The sequence below is a fragment of the Coregonus lavaretus genome (genome assembly GCF_964263955.1).
Source record: "Coregonus lavaretus genome assembly, chromosome: 21".
Taxonomy (NCBI): domain Eukaryota; kingdom Metazoa; phylum Chordata; class Actinopteri; order Salmoniformes; family Salmonidae; genus Coregonus; species Coregonus lavaretus.
Genome location: NC_140008.1, coordinates 5,747,539 through 5,765,967, shown reverse-complemented (window position 1 = coordinate 5,765,967; position 18,429 = coordinate 5,747,539). Strand labels below are relative to the sequence as shown.

Sequence of the window (18,429 nt, the reverse complement as noted above, 5' to 3'; positions counted from 1 at the left end):
GGCCGTACATTCCACAGAGCTGGGCTTTATGGAAGGGGGCCAGAAAAAAGCCATTGCTTGAAGAAAAAAATAAGCAAACACGTTTGGTGTTCGCCAAAAGGCATGTGGGAGACTCCCCAAACATATGGAAGAGGGTACTCTGGTCAGATGAGACTAAAATTGAGCTATTTGGCCATCAAGGAAAACGCTATGTCTGGCGCAAACCCAACACCTCTCATCACCCCGAGAACACAGTGAAGCATGGTGGTGGCAGCATCATGCTGTGGGGATGGTTTTCATCGGCAGGGACTGGGAAACTGGTCAGAATTGAAGGAATGATGGATGGCGCTATATACAGGGAAATTCTTGAGGGAAACCCGTTTCAATCTTCCAGAAATGTGAGACTAGGATGGAGGTTCACCTTCCAGCAGGACAATGACCTTAAGCATACTGCTAAAGCAACACTTGAGTGGTTTAAGGGGAAACATTTAAATGTCTTGGAATAGCCTAGTCAAAGCCCAAACCTCAATCCAATTGAGAATCTGTGGTATGACTTAAAGATTGCTGTACACCAGCGGAACCCATCCAACTTGAAGGAGATGTTTTGCACGCTCAAGTTCTGTTTTTTTTTCGTCTTATTTCTTGTTTGTTTCAACAACAAAAACATATTTTGCATCTTCAAAGTGGTAGGCATGTTGTGTAAATCAAATTATACAAACCCCCCCAAAAATCCATTTTAATTCCAGGTTGTAAGGCAAGAAAATAGGAAAAATGCCAAGGGGGGTGGATACTTTCACAAGACACTGTAGTGCACTACTTTATTTTCTAATATTCTAATGAGTCAACCACTAACATTACAGTATGATATTCTAATAATCTAATGAGGCAACCACTAACATTACAGTATGATATTCTAATATTCTAATGTTCTAATGAGTCAACCACTAACATTACAGTATGATATTCTAATGAGGCAACCACTAACATTACAGTATGATATTCTAATATTCTAACGAGGCAACATTAACATTACAATATGATATTCGAATGAGGCAACCACTAACATTACAGTATGATATTGTAATATTCGAATGAGGCAACCACTAACATTCCAGTATGATATTCTAATGAGGCAACCACTAACATTACAGTATGATATTCTAATGAGGCAACCACTAACATTACAGTATGATATTCTAATGAGGCAACCACTAACATTACAGTATGATATTCTAATGAGGCAACCACTAACATTCCAGTATGATATTCTAATGAGGCAACCACTAACATTACAGTATGATATTCTAATGAGGCAACCACTAACATTACAGTATGATATTCTAATATTCTAATGCCAGTGAGCAAATCTCCAATCTCCATGTAGTGCACTACTTTTGATCTGGTCAGAAGTAGCCTAGTGCACTACGTAGGGAACAGGGTGTCATTTGGGCCAGAGTCAGTAACTCCCCTGGGTATGAATTCTCTCTCTATCTTATCTGTCTTCTATATGATGTTCTCCTCTCCTCCTCTCTTCTCTCCTCTATTCACTCTATTCTATCATCCACACCAAATGCCAGCTTCAACACAATCCATTTACAAGTTAAAGACACACCTTGGAATAAATAGCAAAGGAAAACTACTACTAGATGGATTTTTTATTTCCCATCACCATGAATCATATTTAATAACTGAACAGTAGCAGACCTAACTTCATCTGTTCCTGACTCTGGGTAGTGGATTAAAAAGACCATCAATCTCCAATGATATTAAAGTACAATTCTGAACATTACTGATATACTGAGTGGCAAGTCAAGATATGTGCTGGGTTATTATTGTTTGGTTAATAGCACCACCTGCTGGACAGGTTTAATGTTGCTTGACTGAGCAGTATGGGAGAATAAAAGATGCCAAATTTAGGGCCGGTTTCCCGGACATCTCCATTGAACATGCTTTTTAGTCTAGGACTAGGCTTCATCTATGTCCGGGAAACCGGCCCATATAGTTCAATTAGCAAGTAAGTAACACTACCTGTTCCATGATACTGAGGAAAATGACATTGAGACAGAGAACCAATTGAGAAAACATTTCAATGGTTCTGAATGACAACCAACATACATTAACAGCATACATCATGATTAATGTAAATGTATAAGATTAAAACGTTGCACTTACAAATAATATGAATGCATTGAATTGTAATTCATAACATCTTCTGAAGATCAAATCAATCAAATCATTGTACATAAAAACAGAGCAGAATGAATCATCACATCTGGGGACCAACACCACCAGCATGACTAGTATCTATGTGGACCCTACTACAGTTTAACCAGCTCAGCTATAGACTACACCAGCATGACTAGTATCTATGTGGACCCTACTACAGTTTAACCAGCTCAGCTATAGACTACACCAGCATGACTAGTATCTATGTGGACCCTACTACAGTTAAACCAGCTCAGCTATAGACTACACCAGCATGACTAGTATCTATGTGGACCCTACTACAGTTTAACCAGCTCAGCTATAGACTACACCAGCATGACTAGTATCTATGTGGACCCTACTACAGTTTAACCAGCTCAGCAGTACCACAGAGCCAAAACCCAGGATAAAGGGGCTGAGTGAATGTGGTCTGGACTCTGTGGAGGAGGGTCATTGTGTCAGAGACACTGTAGAAGGACAGAGTACCTGCCTTGTGATCCAGGTCCACTCCTACTCTGGAGGACTGAGGGCCTGATACTTTAGTCCCAACATTATTGTGTCTGAACCAATAACCACCACTATAACACTGTAAACTCCAGGACTTCTTATTGTCTCCAAATGCACCATCTGTCCCTGTTCTGCTGATGTCTTTATATGAGACTGCTGTAACAACACACCCCCCACTCCACTCCACCTCCCAGTAACAGCGTCCAGACAGACCCTCTCTACACAGAACCTGGTAGGTGTTTGTGAATCTGTCTGGATGATCAGGATATGGTTGTTCTTGGTCTGTATAGGTCACCTTTCTGTTTCCTTTAGACAGAGAGAGGAGTGTGCCTGCTGTGTTTGGGTCCAGTGTGAGCTGACAGGAATCTGGGAGAAGAGCAGAGCAGAGACCAATGAGGGGAGTTAGAACAATAAGTGAAGTCAGATACTGTATCTACCCTGTCTTTGATTAGAGCACAGCAGAGATCAAATCAGAGAAATATGAGGAGTCAGATAGATACCCAGTCTTTGATTAGATCTACTATTGCTATATATTTCTAGAGGGATTGTTAGGAGTGTCAGTAAAAAGAGACTGTTAGTTACTTCAGAATAAAGAGACTCACATTGTAAGAACTGTTCTCTGGTCTTGGGCTCTGGAGGCAGTACAACATCCATTATATTCACTACAGACACACAAACACATTCACAGAGAGAGGGAATGTTATCATCATACCATATTCCACATGTATATGACTAGTAGGGAACTTTCAATGGTCTAAAGTTGATGTTCTTATTATTTTCAACACACCTGTAGAGGAGATCTTGGTCCATTCTCCTTTAAGGACGTCTTCTAGTTTCTCTCTCAGTTCAGACACAGTCTTACTCACATCTCCAAAGTACTGAAGAGGACGGACAACGATGCTGGGTAAGTCTGAAGATACACTGGTACCGGAGAGAGACTGATAACTCTGGGGGGAGAGAGAGAGAGGGAGAGAGAGAGAGAGAGAGAGTGAGAGGGAGCAGAACCAAATGATTGAGAGTTTTAATTTCATATCACATGTATCAAGGCAGTTGAGTTACCTGGAGGAAATGGATGTGATCCTCTGTGTGTGAGAGCTGCTCCAGCTCAGTGCTTCTCTTCCTCAGCACAGCTATCTCCTGCTCCAGTTGCTCCAGGAGTCCTTCAGCTTGACTCACTTGAGCCTTCTCTTGGGCTCTGATCAGCTCCTTCACCTCAGAGCGCCTTCTCTCAATGGAGCGGATCAGCTCAGTAAAGATCTTATCACTGTCCTCCACTGCTGCCTGTGCAGAGCTCTGTTAAGAGAGAGAGAGAGACTGACTTGTCTTACTTTAATGAGCCATCCTCATTACACTAACACACCCACCCCTAAAAGCACATTGCGTGCCACCACAACCTCCACATAATCACATTATCCAGTACCCAACACCACAGTACAATACACCAACCAGCACCACATTCCAACCGTTCATCCAACCCCTCCTCTCCAGCCGTACAGACAGCCCCCCTGAGCCCCCATACCTCCTGAAACATCTCCACACTGTTGATCATTTTGTACAACTCAAACTCAACCCTAAGGCGTCAACATTAATGGCATTACCCTGGCAACACAGAAAAAACATGATGAACAGTCTGTCATTGCAGAAAACGGACACCCCTCCCCAACTCCCAGGTCAACCCGAGCCAACCAGCTATTGGTGTCCAGGGCTCCATGTAATACCATCCACTGGACGACCCCTGACCTTTCCAGCACTGGGAGCTTATAGAGCACCCTCCACCTATAACCTGCCATGCTCTCAGCCCACACAACCCCCTGCCACTGATGCCCCTTCACTCCCACTAAGCTCAGATCGTTAAAAGTCAGTAAGTCCTCCAGACTCTCCTGCCAGTCCCCAGTCTCTGCTGTCACTTGCAGTGGTGGAAACGGTGGTGGCCCCTCCTCAGGCTGCTCCAGCCCTCAGTACTGCAGCATAGAAATCAGAGACCCTTGCTGTATTGAGTCTCTCCTGCCGCATGATGAAGAGCTGCTGATCCAGCCCCAAACCACCAGCCCTCCTCAACAGAGCACATTCTGGTTCCCTCCAGCCCACCTCCGTACGGTACAGAATCCTCTGCGCTGCTTTGAGTCAGAACGCTGCCACCCTGCTCTCAGGGTCCACCAGGCCTTGTCCCCCCTCCTGGACAGGCAGGTACAGCACTGCCGCCTTCAGCCAGTGATGCCCAGACCGGAAAGAAATCACTGGCCAATTTATGCCATAGGGAGGATGCCGCCAAGTTGTTGATGATCAGAACCCTCCCTCTGTATGACACTTGGGAGAGGAGCCACCAAACGTCATGGTACACAGTACGTTTGGTCCTTCTGTACAATAGAGTCCAGGTGGGACTTGAGTCTATTAACGAGGACCTTGGCAAAGACCTTATATTCCACACAGAGCAATGCCACAGGCCTCCAGTTCTTTAAGTCGCTCAAATCCCTATTTTGGGCAGGAGAGTCAAAGCCGGCGGTCTACAGCTTAGCGACAGCTCCCCCACCCCGACGCACTCACGCAACACACGTCCTGTCCAATAATTCCCCAGAACTTTTTATAAAAATCCATAGGCAGACCGTCTGAGAGACAGCAGCTGAGAGTTTGTGAAAGGCCAGGGAAATGTCAATTTGATTTCTCTGTGACAGAGAGAGTTTGGAAAGGTCTGTGAGCAGAACCTGAGAACACCCAGGATCACAGAGTTCTGCCCTCTATAAATCAGAGTACAACTCCACAGCCTGCTGCCTCATCTCCCCACAACAGAAGTTACCCACCCATCAGGCTCCCTCATCTCCCCACAACAGAAGTTACCCACCCATCAGGCTCCCTCATCTCCCCACAACAGAAGTTACCCACCCATCAGGCTCCCTCCTCTCCCCCACAACAGAAGTTACCCACCCATCAGGCTCCCTCATCTCCCCCACAACAGAAGTTACCCACCCATCAGGCTCCCTCATCTCCCCACAACAGAAGTTACCCAACCATCAGGCTCCCTCATCTCCCCACAACAGAAGTTACCCACCCATCAGGCTCCCTCCTCTCCCCCACAACAGAAGTTACTCCCCCTTCTGCTGTCCCCACCTCTCCCAAAAGCCTTGGAAGCTTGAGCAAAAAGTGATATCTTGGAAGAGCTTTACATGGAATTTCCAATAGGACACCTGCCTGGGCCCTGGTGAAACAGAGAACTGAGCCCTGTACTAGGTGCAGACACATTTTGGAAAGCAAAGACAAGGTCACTGATTTTGGCTCTAACCACTAACAACCTACCCTTACACACCTCTTTTGCTACCCCTGCACTAAGATTTGTGCCATGGCTCAGCACCTGCGCCCCCTTCCACCAGACCCCCAATACACTTCATTAATCACATCACTGTGTTTCTCTTGCTAAAAAATCACGTTTAAATGTTTTTGTTTGACATATTCCCCCAGTCTCTGCCGCCGTTCATGTTAAGGAAGTCTAACCGTGAAATCTCCATAACAGGTGGGAGGGAAATCACCACAATCAGAAACCAGTAGAGAAGCCCATAAAGCCGCCATGCCAGAAAAAAACATCAATTTAAGCAGATTCTGAAGACATGCCCTTAAGAACCCATGACCCATTTTCTCAGCGCTTCCTGGGTGAGAGGACACTAAACCCCTCATTCTTCATCACGTGTTGTACTGACCTTACAAACATTCCAGAATCAATAAAATAAGACTCCAGCAGAACCTTCTTTTTCCCCTTTAGTCTCCATCAGGAACCTAGAAAGTTCTCTCAGCGTATATACTGGGCCCTCAGCCTGACTGGCTGTCAGCTCTGGATCCAATGAGCCGTCTGAAAACGAGACCGCCTTGTCCTCCGCTCCCGCAGACTCACCTCCCCCCCCTCTTCCTCTTCCTCCTCCTCCATTGGCACGGTACCGTCCTCCTCCTCCCCAGTCTCTGCCCCCCTGCACTTCCCCCCTGATCAGTGCCTCTTCCCCAATGACAGGCAATATTTCATGGGATGAGCCCACCAAGCCTTCGCCCACCGGAGTCTCTGTTACTACAGAAACCTGCCTCAGCTCATGTAGCCCAGCTGCAACCCTCCCCACCACCGCTTTCTCCACAGCCTGCGCACCACCACTTGACCCTGCTCTACTCTCCTCCCTCCTGGTACCACCACCACTTGACCCTGCTCTACTCTCCTCCCTCCTGGTACCACCACCACTTGACCCTGCTCTACTCTCCTCCTTCCTGGTACCACCACCACTTGACCCTGCTCTACACTCCTCCTTCCTGGTACCACCACCACTTGACCCTGCTCTACTCTCCTCCTTCCTGGTACCACCACCACTTGACCCTGCTCTACTCTCCTCCTTCCTGGTACCACCACCACTTGACCCTGCACTACTCTCCTCCTTCCTGGTACCACCACCACTTGACCCTGCTCTACTCTCCTCCTTCCTGGTACCACCACCACTTGACCCTGCTCTACTCTCCTCCTTCCTGGTACCACCACCACTTGACCCTGCTCTACTCTCCTCCCAGCCTCTGTCCCCTGAGTCCTAGTAGGCTGGACAACAGAACAAGTCAAAATACACTTAAGGCTGTAAAACGGCCAAAGAGCATTGGCTGAGCTGGAACACTAGCCTGAGGCCAAAGTAAATGAATTGAAGCGAACCATCACTGAGCCTCTTCTGACTGGAATGATCCTTAGAATTCAATTTTCCCTAAATGGCACCAAAAAATTTCTACCTTTTTATTTCACCACTACAATCTGTTCTTAGGACGAAACAGAAAAAAAAAAGTAATAAATAAAAACTGGTGTAGAAAGTAAACATCCACACCTCGATGGTGCCAAGTGTGCTTATGTCTACATTACCAGGAGTAGGATTTTTTTAAAACTTCTGACTATTTCTGGTCTAGCGATCGATGACAGCAGAGTACACTGCCCAACCTGATGTCATTAGAAAGAGGAGATTATCCTGATTAAAATGGAGTCTGACTTGAAATATACCATTGTGAGATATTTTGTGAAATAAAGAGACATACCTATATTTCCCCTAAAGGAAACAATGGGACGACCTCAGAGCTCCAGGAGTACATGTTGTTTTTGGGACGTTTTAACTACCAGAAATACGCTGCCCAAACTTACATCATTAGAAATAATAGGTTATCTTGATTAAAATGATGTAGAACTTTAAACCATTAAAATTAATACATATATTTGACATAATTGGTGAAATAGACAGACATGTCCCTATTTCCCCAAACAATGGCAGTCTGAAAGTTCTAAGAGCAGTCTTTTATTTAACCAGCTTACCATTTATCTACGACCATTTGCCTTTTTGTGGATTGTTTACATTTAGTGTACATGTGAGTCATTTAGCAGATGCTCTTAATCTAGCGGTTAAGAGCGTTGGGCAGTAATCGAAAGGTGGCTGGTTCGAATCCCCGAGCCGACTAGGTGAGAAATATGTACCCTTGTACATCGACAGATTTAGGCACTTAACCCTAGTCGTTCTGAATAAGAGTGTCTGCTAAATGACTCACATGTAAATGTAAACTAGGCCTCTGTGAAAGCGTGGCAATAACTTATTAAGTGCATGCCGCCACCTACTGTGCTGGAGTGTGTGGTCAATCACGGTTTCCAACATTTCTAAATCCTCCTACCTAACTCAGTACTTCTGAGAAAATAAAGAAGAGCCCTACTAACTTCTAATACACCCTCCCCCATCCCCAAAATCCCTTCCCAACCCCGTCCAACCTCAATGACCCTACACAACTTTCCCTCTCTTCAACATACTAACAACAATATAACAACACATGCTCCACCGTTTCATCGACCATACCCTCCACACTCAAACCATTCCCATGCTTGCCAACCAGATGAAATGACGAGTACAATGTCCTAAGCGCAATTGAGTAAACACCACATCTTCCTTCCTAATCTGATTTTTGAATCTTGGTCCATCGACCTTTCTGTAAAACTGTCAACTATTCATATAAATGCCGGCCCTTGTGCTCAGAGTACCATCTCTTCTGCCACACATCTATCAAAATGTCTCTGATCTTACATTTGGCCTCACCTCTACCCAGTGGAACATTAATATCAATTATATCTCGTTTCAAAGCTCTTTTAGCTAACTGGTCTACAATTTCATTCCCTTCCACACCCGAATGTGCTGGGACCCAGCAGAATCTCACTACTAAACCCATTCTCTCAATTCTCCATAATAACATTAATACCTTCAGTTCAACTGAGTATACTGACAGTTCATCTGTTAGTCTTCTACATATCTGCACATCAAATTCAGGAACGTAAACGCCTGCTCCTGTGAGCCCACTATCTGGGTCCTTGGATCCATCTGTGAAAAGCGGTAAAAAAGCATAAAATCTTCTACCAATGTAATTGTCAACCAGTTTCACTATATCACTGACTTCAAACCAATCTTTCCTTTTCTCTACCAAGGTTAGATCAACAACAGGGTCTGGGAGTAACCATGGAGGAACAACCCCTATCACCACAGAAGGGCCAACCTCCAACTCCCTCAAACCACTCTCATCAGCAAGCTTTCCAACTGTCCAACCAAAACCACTGCCTTGTCTACTAGTATATTCCCAACAGTCATCTAGAACAGTAGCAGTGGGATGCTAAACCTCACAGCCTTTCAACCCAATAAGATAATGACCATTTTTTACGCCGTACATACAAAGGCATCTCACCTGCCTCCACCAGTAAGGCACATACAGATGTTGATTTAAATGCACCAATACATATCCTTAAAGCTTTATACTGGATTCTGTATTTGCTGCTGTTCCATAAACTATACACCCGAAATCAATTGCCGTCCTGATCAGAGCTCTATAGATTGTCTGTCAGCACCCTATTCATAACCAGAGACCCACACAACCAACTACAGCGAAAGTGATGGAATGAGAGAGACAGAGACATCGTTACAACACTGTACATAGCCATAATATAACGGTTCTTCTTCTTTGGAGTTTAACGGCGGTTGGTATCCAATATGTTGCATTACCGCCCCTACTGGACTATAATATAAATCCAGTTTACTATGTGATACAAAATGGGAAAAGGGGAAACTATAATAATTTAAAAAAAAAACTTCCAACTAACCCTACACATTGAATACCCATTACCCCATTCCACTACTTTGACCCTATCTGATCCTGCACCATGCCAACGGCCTGGGAGGACGGGACACCACCACTCAACACACCCTGTAACTCTTCTGAAGTCTAATCTTGTATGCCCAAATACTTCTCTGCAGCTGCCACCACAACATCTATTTTCTGTGATTTACGTTCCATTTCTGCGGTACAGTTGATAACCATTGCTATGAACACTAAGAAGCTATCTTTACTGAAGCATATATCACTCGTTGGCCTATCCCTCTGTGCTGGCACAGATCTACTACTCACAGGGATCCTCTCAGGATCTCTCACCCTTGACCCATCCTCCTCTACTTCCTTCACTGCCTCAGCATACGACACCTTCTGCACTACTCTGACTCTAGCCACCTCAACCTGCCTCTCTCGCACCGGACACTTCCAATCTCCAGCAACATGGGCATCCCATCAGTTGACACACAACTTTATCCACCGAAACTACACAATCCTCTATCCCATGCCCTCCTGCACACTTCCCACATCTTGGAATCTCCCTCCTACAAACTGCTGCAACATTACCATAAACGTTGCACCTGAATCAGCACAGTGGATTCGCCACAAAAGCTCTAACAGGATAACTGATATATCCTACCATGACTTTGTCGGGTAAAGACTCAAAACTCAAAAGGACTGACAGTGACTCCTCCGTTTTACCACACTCACCACCGGGTCTGTGTTGCACCAAACGGCGGGAATCACAAACACCAAGAAGCTTAAACTTCAATTGCTCCACCTCCACACTTAATGCTACCCCAGAAATTACTCCTTTCAGCCTTTCAACCCAATAAGCTAATGACCATTTTTTCCCTGCCTCCTCCAGAAAGGCACATACAGATGTTTATTTAAATGCACCAATACATATCCTTAAAGATATACAGTGAGGGAAAAAAGTATTTGATCCCCTGCTGATTTTGTACGTTTGCAAACTGACAAAGAAATGATCAGTCTATCATTTTAATGGTAGGTTTATTTGAACAGTGAGAGACAGAATAACAAAGAAATCCAGAAAAACGCATGTCAAAAATGTTATAAATTGATTTGCATTTTAATGAGGGAAATAAGTATTTGACCCCTCTGCAAAACATGACTTAGTACTTGGTGGCAAAACCCTTGTTGGCGATCACAGAGGTCAGACGTTTCTTGTAGTTGGCCACCAGGTTTGCACACATCTCAGGAGGGATTTTGTCCCACTCCTATTTGCAGATCTTCTCCAAGTCATTAAGGTTTCGAGGATGACGTTTGGCAACTCGAACCTTCAGCTCCCTCCACAGATTTCTATGGGATTAAGGTCTGGAGACTGGCTAGGCCACTACAGGACCTTAATGTACTTCTTCTTGAGCCACTCCTTTGTTGCCTTGGCCGTGTGTTTTGGGTCATTGTCATGCTGGAATACCCTTCCACGACGCATTTTCAATGCCCTGGCCAAGGGAAGGAGGTTCTCACCCAAGATTTGACGGTACATGGCCCCATCCATCGTCCCTTTGATGCTGTGAAGTTGTCCTGTCCCCTTAGCAGAAAAACACCCCCAAACCATAATGTTTCCACCTCCATGTTTGACGGTGGGGATGGTGTTCTTGGGGTCATAGGCAGCATTCCTCCTCCTCCAAACACGGTGAGTTGAGTTGATGCCATAGTGCTCCATTTTGGTCTCATCTGACCACTTTCACCCAGTTCTCCTCTGAATCATTTAGATGTTCATTGGCAAACTTCAGACGGGCATGTATATGTGCTTTCTTGAGCAGGGGGACATTGCGGGCGCTGCAGGATTTCAGTTCTTCACGGCGTAGTGTGTTACCAATTGTTTTCTTGGTGTCTATGGTCCCAGCTGCCTTGAGATCATTGACAAGATCCTCCCGTGTAGTTCTGGGCTGATTCCTCACCGTTCTCATGATCATTGCAACTCCACGAGGTGAGATCTTGCATAGAGCCCCAGGCTGAGGGAGATTGACAGTTATTTTGTGTTTCTTCCATTTGCGAATAATCGCACCAACTGTTGTCACCTTCTCACCAAGCTGCTTGGCGATGGTCTTGTAGCCCATTCCAGCCTTGTGTAGGTCTACAATCTTGTCCCTGACATCCTTGGAGAGCTCTTTGGTCTTGGCCATAGTGGAGAGTTTGGAATCTGATTGATTGCTTCTGTGGACAGGTGTCTTTTATACAGGTAACAAACTGAGATTAGGAGCACTCCCTTTAAGAGTGTGCTCCTAATCTCAGCTCGTTACCTGTATAAAAGACACCTGGGAGCCAGAAATCTTTCTGATTGAGAGGGGGTCAAATACTTATTTCCCTCATTAAAATGCAAATCAATTTATAACATTTTTGACATGCGTTTTTCTGGATTTTTTTGTTGTTATTCTGTCTCTCACTGATCAAATAAACGTACCATTAAAATTATAGACTGATCATTTCTTTGTCAGTGGGCAAACGTACAAAATCAGCATCTTGGAATCTCCCTCCTACAAACTGCTGCAACATGACAAACGTTGCACCTGAAATACCGCAGTGGTTTCGGCACAAAAGCTCTAACAGGATAACTGATATATCCTAACATGAATTTGTCAGGTAGACTCAAAACTCAAAAGGACTGACAGTGACTCCTCTGTTTCACCACGCTCACCACCGGGTCTGTGTTGCACCAAACGGCGGGCATCACAAACACCAGCAGTCTTCAACCTTAATTGCTCCACCTCCACACTTAACGCTACCCCAGAAATCACTCCTTTCAATGGTGCCCTGTTCCTAAGAGCAAAGCAAGAAACAGATCTTGACCCAAGTTGCGTGACACGGAGCGCCCACTCCATCTGGTCACACATATCACAAGTCCACTACAGGTTACTGTAATTATGATTTGTAATGCAACATTCATTAATGTATGCGCAACTCATAAGCTGTATGTGGACACAGGACAAGGACACACCATGTGTTAGTGGTGTCACGAGTGAGGAATAGAAGGTCAGTTTGCCAAGATAGATTGGGGGCCACTGGTGCTAATATTAGGATGGGTACGTGATGGAATGGCCTGGCTAGGGTGTCACACGACACCAAGGAGAGGAATGATATGTAGGAAGTGAGTGGCAGTTAGTAATAGTTAGCAACTGGGTACGATAAAAGTAGGTTGGAAGGGCATTATATAAGTTGAAAGATGTGGTAAGGAAGTCAGTCATATGATAAGAGGCAAAGCACGTTCGTCTTATTATATGATCCATTACTGAAATAAACGTAAATCAAACTTCCAGCTGAGTGTCGACTGCTCTCTCTTACATCCTGAACTTCTCCATACCAGAAACTCATCATAAAAGTTACCTTCACTGATTAAACTGCACCCAACTCCTTTCCCACACACCCTGAAACCACAAATGGATCTGCCAAAAGGTATGGATCAACTTTCTACAACAATGTAACTCCTACTGCACCAGATTCTTCTTTATCATGTCCATTGATGCCAGGCTCTGGTTCTGAGCTCTTCACCACACCTTCTACCTCACTTATCTCTCCCTCATTCATTTCCATTTCACCTCCAGAACTCAGTCTGGCGAATGGCTCACTCTGTTTGCACTTGAATTATAACATGTGAAATGTCTCTATTCCTTTGAACATTTTGTGAGTGCAATGTTTACTGTTCATTTCTGATTGTTTATTTCACTTTTGTTTATTATCTATTTCACTTGCTTTGGCAATGTAAACATGTGTTTCCCATGCCAATAAAGCCATTTGAATTAAATTGAGAGAGAGCGAGTGCTTCATGTTAATGTATACGTAACCGGTGTGAAATGGCTAGCTAGTAGCATTTCAATCGGTGACGTCACTCGCTCTGAGACCTTGAAGTAGTTGTTTCCCTTGCTCTGCAAGGGCCGTGGCTTTTGTGGAGCGACGGGTAACGGTGCTTCGAGGGTGACTGTTGTCGATGTGTGCAGAGGGTCCCTGGTTCAAGCCCAGGTAGGGGCGAGGAGAGGGACGGAAGCAACACTGTTACATATAGGGGACATGAGTCAGTCATGGTTACGTGATGAGGTAGCCCCGCCTGCGACTTCAAAATCAGTGTCGGCCCTCAGCCCAATAGGGAATGTCCTCTTGGTGTAACGGTCAAGATGATGGTTTCTCCCTCAGTAGACCCGGGTTCATATCCCGCCGGTTACATTAAGCAGTCTATTCTCTGAAAGGGGACCAGACAGCCTGTTCCCAACAGTGGAGCCAGTGGGATTGGATAGGGGCATCTCTCTCTCTCTGACTGGAGTAGAGAAGTGAAATGGTGTGTCTCCTCTGGTCAACAATACTCACCTTGAGAGACTCCACAGCCTGTTGGAGCTCCTTCAGCTCCTTCTCTCTCTCCTGGAATCTCTGCTGGACCTTCTGCTGACTCATCCCCAGCTGCCTCTGTGGAGAATCACTCTTCAATGAGCTATCAAGCTTTATTTGTCCAGTAGAACAATAGTATAGTAATGTGACATAGGGCACATAGAGAGGAAGGTATATAATCTTGAGGAAGTCACTTTCCAATATTATATTTGTTTATCTTGCTATGTGAAATATTATAGTTTTTATGGTAGGCGTACACGTATCAAAGGGTTAAGGCTGAACTTTGGACTTATAAAAGGGCATTCAGAATGATAATAGTGTTTGACTTTAGAAAATGGTGATACATTTGGATCAAACTCAATATACTCAAGGTTTGTGTTCATATTCGTTCCGATGAGGATCAATTTCATTTGATTTCTCTCATTTTCAAACAACCTTAGTTCCTACTGTATCGTTAATTATTTGTTTATCAGACAGTCACCAACAAGTAGTTCTGGTCTTACCTGTTTCTCAGTCCTCTCTGCTGCAGCTGACACTGTATCATGGCCTTTATGTTCATCCATTGTACACAGCATACAGATACACTGCTGATCGGTACGACAGTAAACCTCCAGCAGTTTGTCATGATGAGAGCAGATCTTCTCCTGTAGTTGTGTGGTGGCTTTGACCAGCTTGTGCTTCTTGAAAGCAGGAGATTCATAGTGAGGTTGGAGGTGAATCTCACAGTAAGAGGCCAGACACGCCAGACAGGACATGAGGGCTTTCTGCTTTCTGGTCCCAGTGCAGAAATCACACGCCACATCTCCAGGTCCAGCATAGCACAGAGCAGGAGGGGGAGCAGCCTGGAGTCCTGTCTTCTTCAGTTTCTCCACCAACTCAGCCAACATGTTATTTTTCCTCAGATTAGGCCTTGGAGTGAAGGTCTCTCTGCACTGAGGACAGCTATAGACCCCTTTCAGAACATCCTGATCCCAGCAGCCCTCAATACAGCTTCTACAGTAACTGTGTCCACAGGGGATGGTGACCGGCTCCTTCAGTAGATCCAGACAGACAGAACAACAGAACTGGTCCTGGTCGAGCAGAACTCCTTGCTGAGCCATTTGGACAGTTGTTCACTCTCACACAGACAGACGACACAGAGAGTCAGACCAGTTTCGTTTTCTCCTAAAATAGTTTGTGTGAGGGGGAGAAACTTACTGGTTCTGCCAGAGGGGTGGGGTTAAAAGGAGGGAGGGATATGTTAGAGGAATGGAGGAAGAGAGAGAGGAACTGCATGCAACAGGAAGAGGGAGACAAAAAGTTTTGTTCCTAGGTTAGAGTCCTTAACATGGAACAAATGAAATAATGAATCTTAAAATGTGAGTTGTTAGAATATATAAAGGGTAACAGTTTCTATGAAGAACATATGTATAATTATTTTAATGACCTTTATAATGCCTTATAATACACTAATGTGTTCTACTTAAGCAATAAGGCCTGAGGAGGTGTGGTATATGGCCAATATACAATACCACAGCTAAGGGCTGTTCTTAGCCACAACGCAATGCGGATTGAGAATTATGGAACACTTTCAAAAATCGAATCAAATTTTAACACAAATATTTAGCAGATGTTATTGTGGGTGTAGCGAAATGCTTGTGTTCCTGGCTCCAACAGTGCAGTAATATCTAACAATACACAATGGACTCTTAACCAACCGTGCTATTTTGTTCGTTGTTTCGCATTGTTTGTAACTTATTCTGTACATAATGTTGCTTCTACCGTCTCTTATGACCGAAAAGAGCTTCTGGACATCAGAAAAGCGATTACTCACCTTGAACTGGACGAATAATTTTTCTTTAATGAGTGGGATTTGCTCCAGACACCTGACAGGGCCCTCATCCCCGTTATTCGCAGTAGAAAGAAAAGGAGATATCGCGGAAGTGTCAATGCTACCGATGTGGATGTGGTGGAGGAGTCAGGCGCAGGACACAGAGGTAAAGTCCAACAGACTTTAATAGTCATCAAAATGTAAGAGGAACACCTCCGACCTCAAAACAAACAACGAGGCGAGGGAAAATTACGCACACGCGTAAACACTAAATACACGAAACAAAACGGGAGCAAAAACACAAAGCTCGACACAAAGGCAGGAAGCAACAACACACAAAGTACTAGAACAAAACCAGGAACTTATAGGACACGTAATAATTACACAATTGGACACAGGTGATACAGACAGACAAACATAATCAAATGCAGACACATATAGCGGTGGCAGCTATTACTCCGGGGACGGCGAACGCCGAAGCCTGCCCGAACCAGGAGGAGGAGCAGCCTCGGCCGAAACCGTGACAGTACCCCCCCCCCTTGACGCGCGGCTCCAGCCGTGCGCCGACCCCGGCCTCGGGGACGGCCAGGAGGACGCGGACCCGGGCGCGTGGGATGCCCATGGTGAAACTCAGTCAGGAGGGATGGATCGAGTATGTCCCTCCTGGGCACCCAGCACCGTTCCTCCGGACCGTACCCCTCCCACTCCACGAGATACTGGAGACCACTCATCCGGCGTCTCGAGTCCAAGATGGTCCGGACTCTGTACAAAGGGGGCGGAGGGGTCTCTCCTATCTCATCCTCTTGGAGTGGGCCAGCTACCACCGGCCTGAGAAGAGACACATGGAACGAGGGGTTAATATTTTTATACTCTATAGGCAGTTGTAACCTGTAACACACCTTGTTCAATCTTCTCAGGACTTTGAAGGGCCCCACAAACCGCCGACCCAGCTTCCGGCAGGGCAGGCGGAGGGGCAGGTTTCGAGTCGAGAGCCAGACTCGATCTCCCGGTGCGTACACCGGTGCCTCACTGCAGTGGCGGTCGGCGCTCGCCTTTTGTTGACGGATGGCACGCTGCAGATGGACATGGGAAGCGTCCCACGTCTCCTCCGAGCGCCGAATCCAATCGTCCACCGCAGGGGCCTCGATCTGGCTCTCGTGCCATGGTGCCAGGACCGGCTGGTAACCTAAAACACACTGGAAGGGTGTTAAATTGGTGGAGGAGTGGCGGAGAGAGTTCTGGGCCATCTCTGCCCAGGGGATGAACCGAGACCACTCCTCCGGCCGGTCCCGGCAATAGGACCTCAAAAACCTACCCACATCCTGGTTGACACGTTCCACCTGCCCATTGCTCTCCGGGTGGTACCCCGAGGTAAGGCTTACCGAGACCCCCAACCGTTCCATAGACGCCCCCCAAACTCTGGAGGTGAACTGGGGACCTCGGTCAGACACTATATCCTCGGGTACCCCATAGTGCCGGAAAACATAGGTGAATAGGGCCTCAGCGGTTTGTAGGGCAGTAGGGAGACCCGGCATGGGAAGGAGACGACAGGCCTTGGAAAACCGATCCACAACGACCAAAATGGTGGTATTCCCCTGGGAGGGGGGAAGGTCGGTAACAAAATCCACCGATAGGTGGGACCAGGGTCGTTGTGGAACGGGCAGGGGATGTAGCTTACCCCTGGGCAAATGTCTAGGCGCCTTACACTGGGCACACACCGAGCAGGAGGAGACATAAACCCTCACATCCCTGGCTAACGTTGGCCACCAGTATTTCATGCTAAGACAGTGCAATGTCCGGCCAATACTTGGATGTCCAGAGGAGGGTGATGTATGAGCCCAATAAATAAGGCGATCACGAATCTCGAGCGGAACGTACGTCCGCCCCACAGGACACTCGGGGGGAGTAGGGTCGGTACGCAGTGCCCGCTCGATTTCAGAATCGACCTCCCATACCACAGGAGCCACCAAACAAGACTCCGGCAGTATGGAAGTAGGCTCGTTGGACCTCTCCTCTGTGTCATACCGCCGGGACAGGGCGTCTGCCTTACCATTCTGGGACCCAGGGATGTATGTGATCTTAAAAACGAACCGGGTTAGGAACATGTTCCACCTAGCCTGACGAGGGTTCAATCTCCTAGCTGCCCGGATGTACTCCAGGTTATGGTGATCCGTCAGAATGAGGAAAGGGTGTTGAGCCCCCTCAAGCAAATGCCTCCACACCTTTAGGGCCTGGACTACGGCTAACAGCTCCCTGTCCCCAACATCATAGTTACTCTCCGCCGAGCTGAGCTTCTTGGAGTAGAACGCACAGGGGCGGAGATTAGGTGGCGTGCCGGACCGTTGTGATAGAACTGCCCCAATACCGGTCTCGGACGCGTCTACCTCTACTTGGAATGGGTAAGAGGGATCCGGATGCGCCAGCACAGGAGCCGAGGTGAACAGGTTCTTTAGTTT

General features: G+C 46.2%; 1 protein-coding gene across 1 annotated transcript; it reads right to left on the bottom strand.

The window, feature by feature from the left end:
- Nucleotides 1–1,606: 1,606 nt before the first annotated feature.
- LOC311149188 (tripartite motif-containing protein 16-like) lies at nt 1,607–15,285 on the bottom strand. The gene is made up of 6 exons (XM_084186272.1): nt 14,667–15,285; nt 14,146–14,241; nt 3,751–3,984; nt 3,479–3,638; nt 3,294–3,353; nt 1,607–3,057 (listed from the first exon to the last, which is right to left on the bottom strand). Exons 1-6 carry the CDS (start codon nt 15,261–15,263, stop codon nt 2,546–2,548), a joined length of 1,659 nt encoding a protein of 552 aa, XP_084042398.1. The 5' UTR covers nt 15,264–15,285; the 3' UTR covers nt 1,607–2,545.
- Between the last annotated feature and the right edge of the window lie 3,144 nt (nt 15,286–18,429).

Bases quoted from the DNA above. Each gene is read 5' to 3' on its own strand.
- LOC311149188 (XM_084186272.1), bottom strand. From the start codon at position 15,263: ATGGCTCAGCAAGGAGTTCTGCTCGACCAGGACCAGTTCTGTTGTTCT. The intron at 3,639-3,750 runs GTAACTCAACTG...CTCTCCCCCCAG, and splicing joins ATCACATCCATTTCCTCCAG to AGTTATCAGTCTCTCTCCGG. The intron at 3,058-3,293 runs GTGAGTCTCTTT...CTCTTCTCCCAG, and splicing joins CAGAGAACAGTTCTTACAAT to ATTCCTGTCAGCTCACACTG.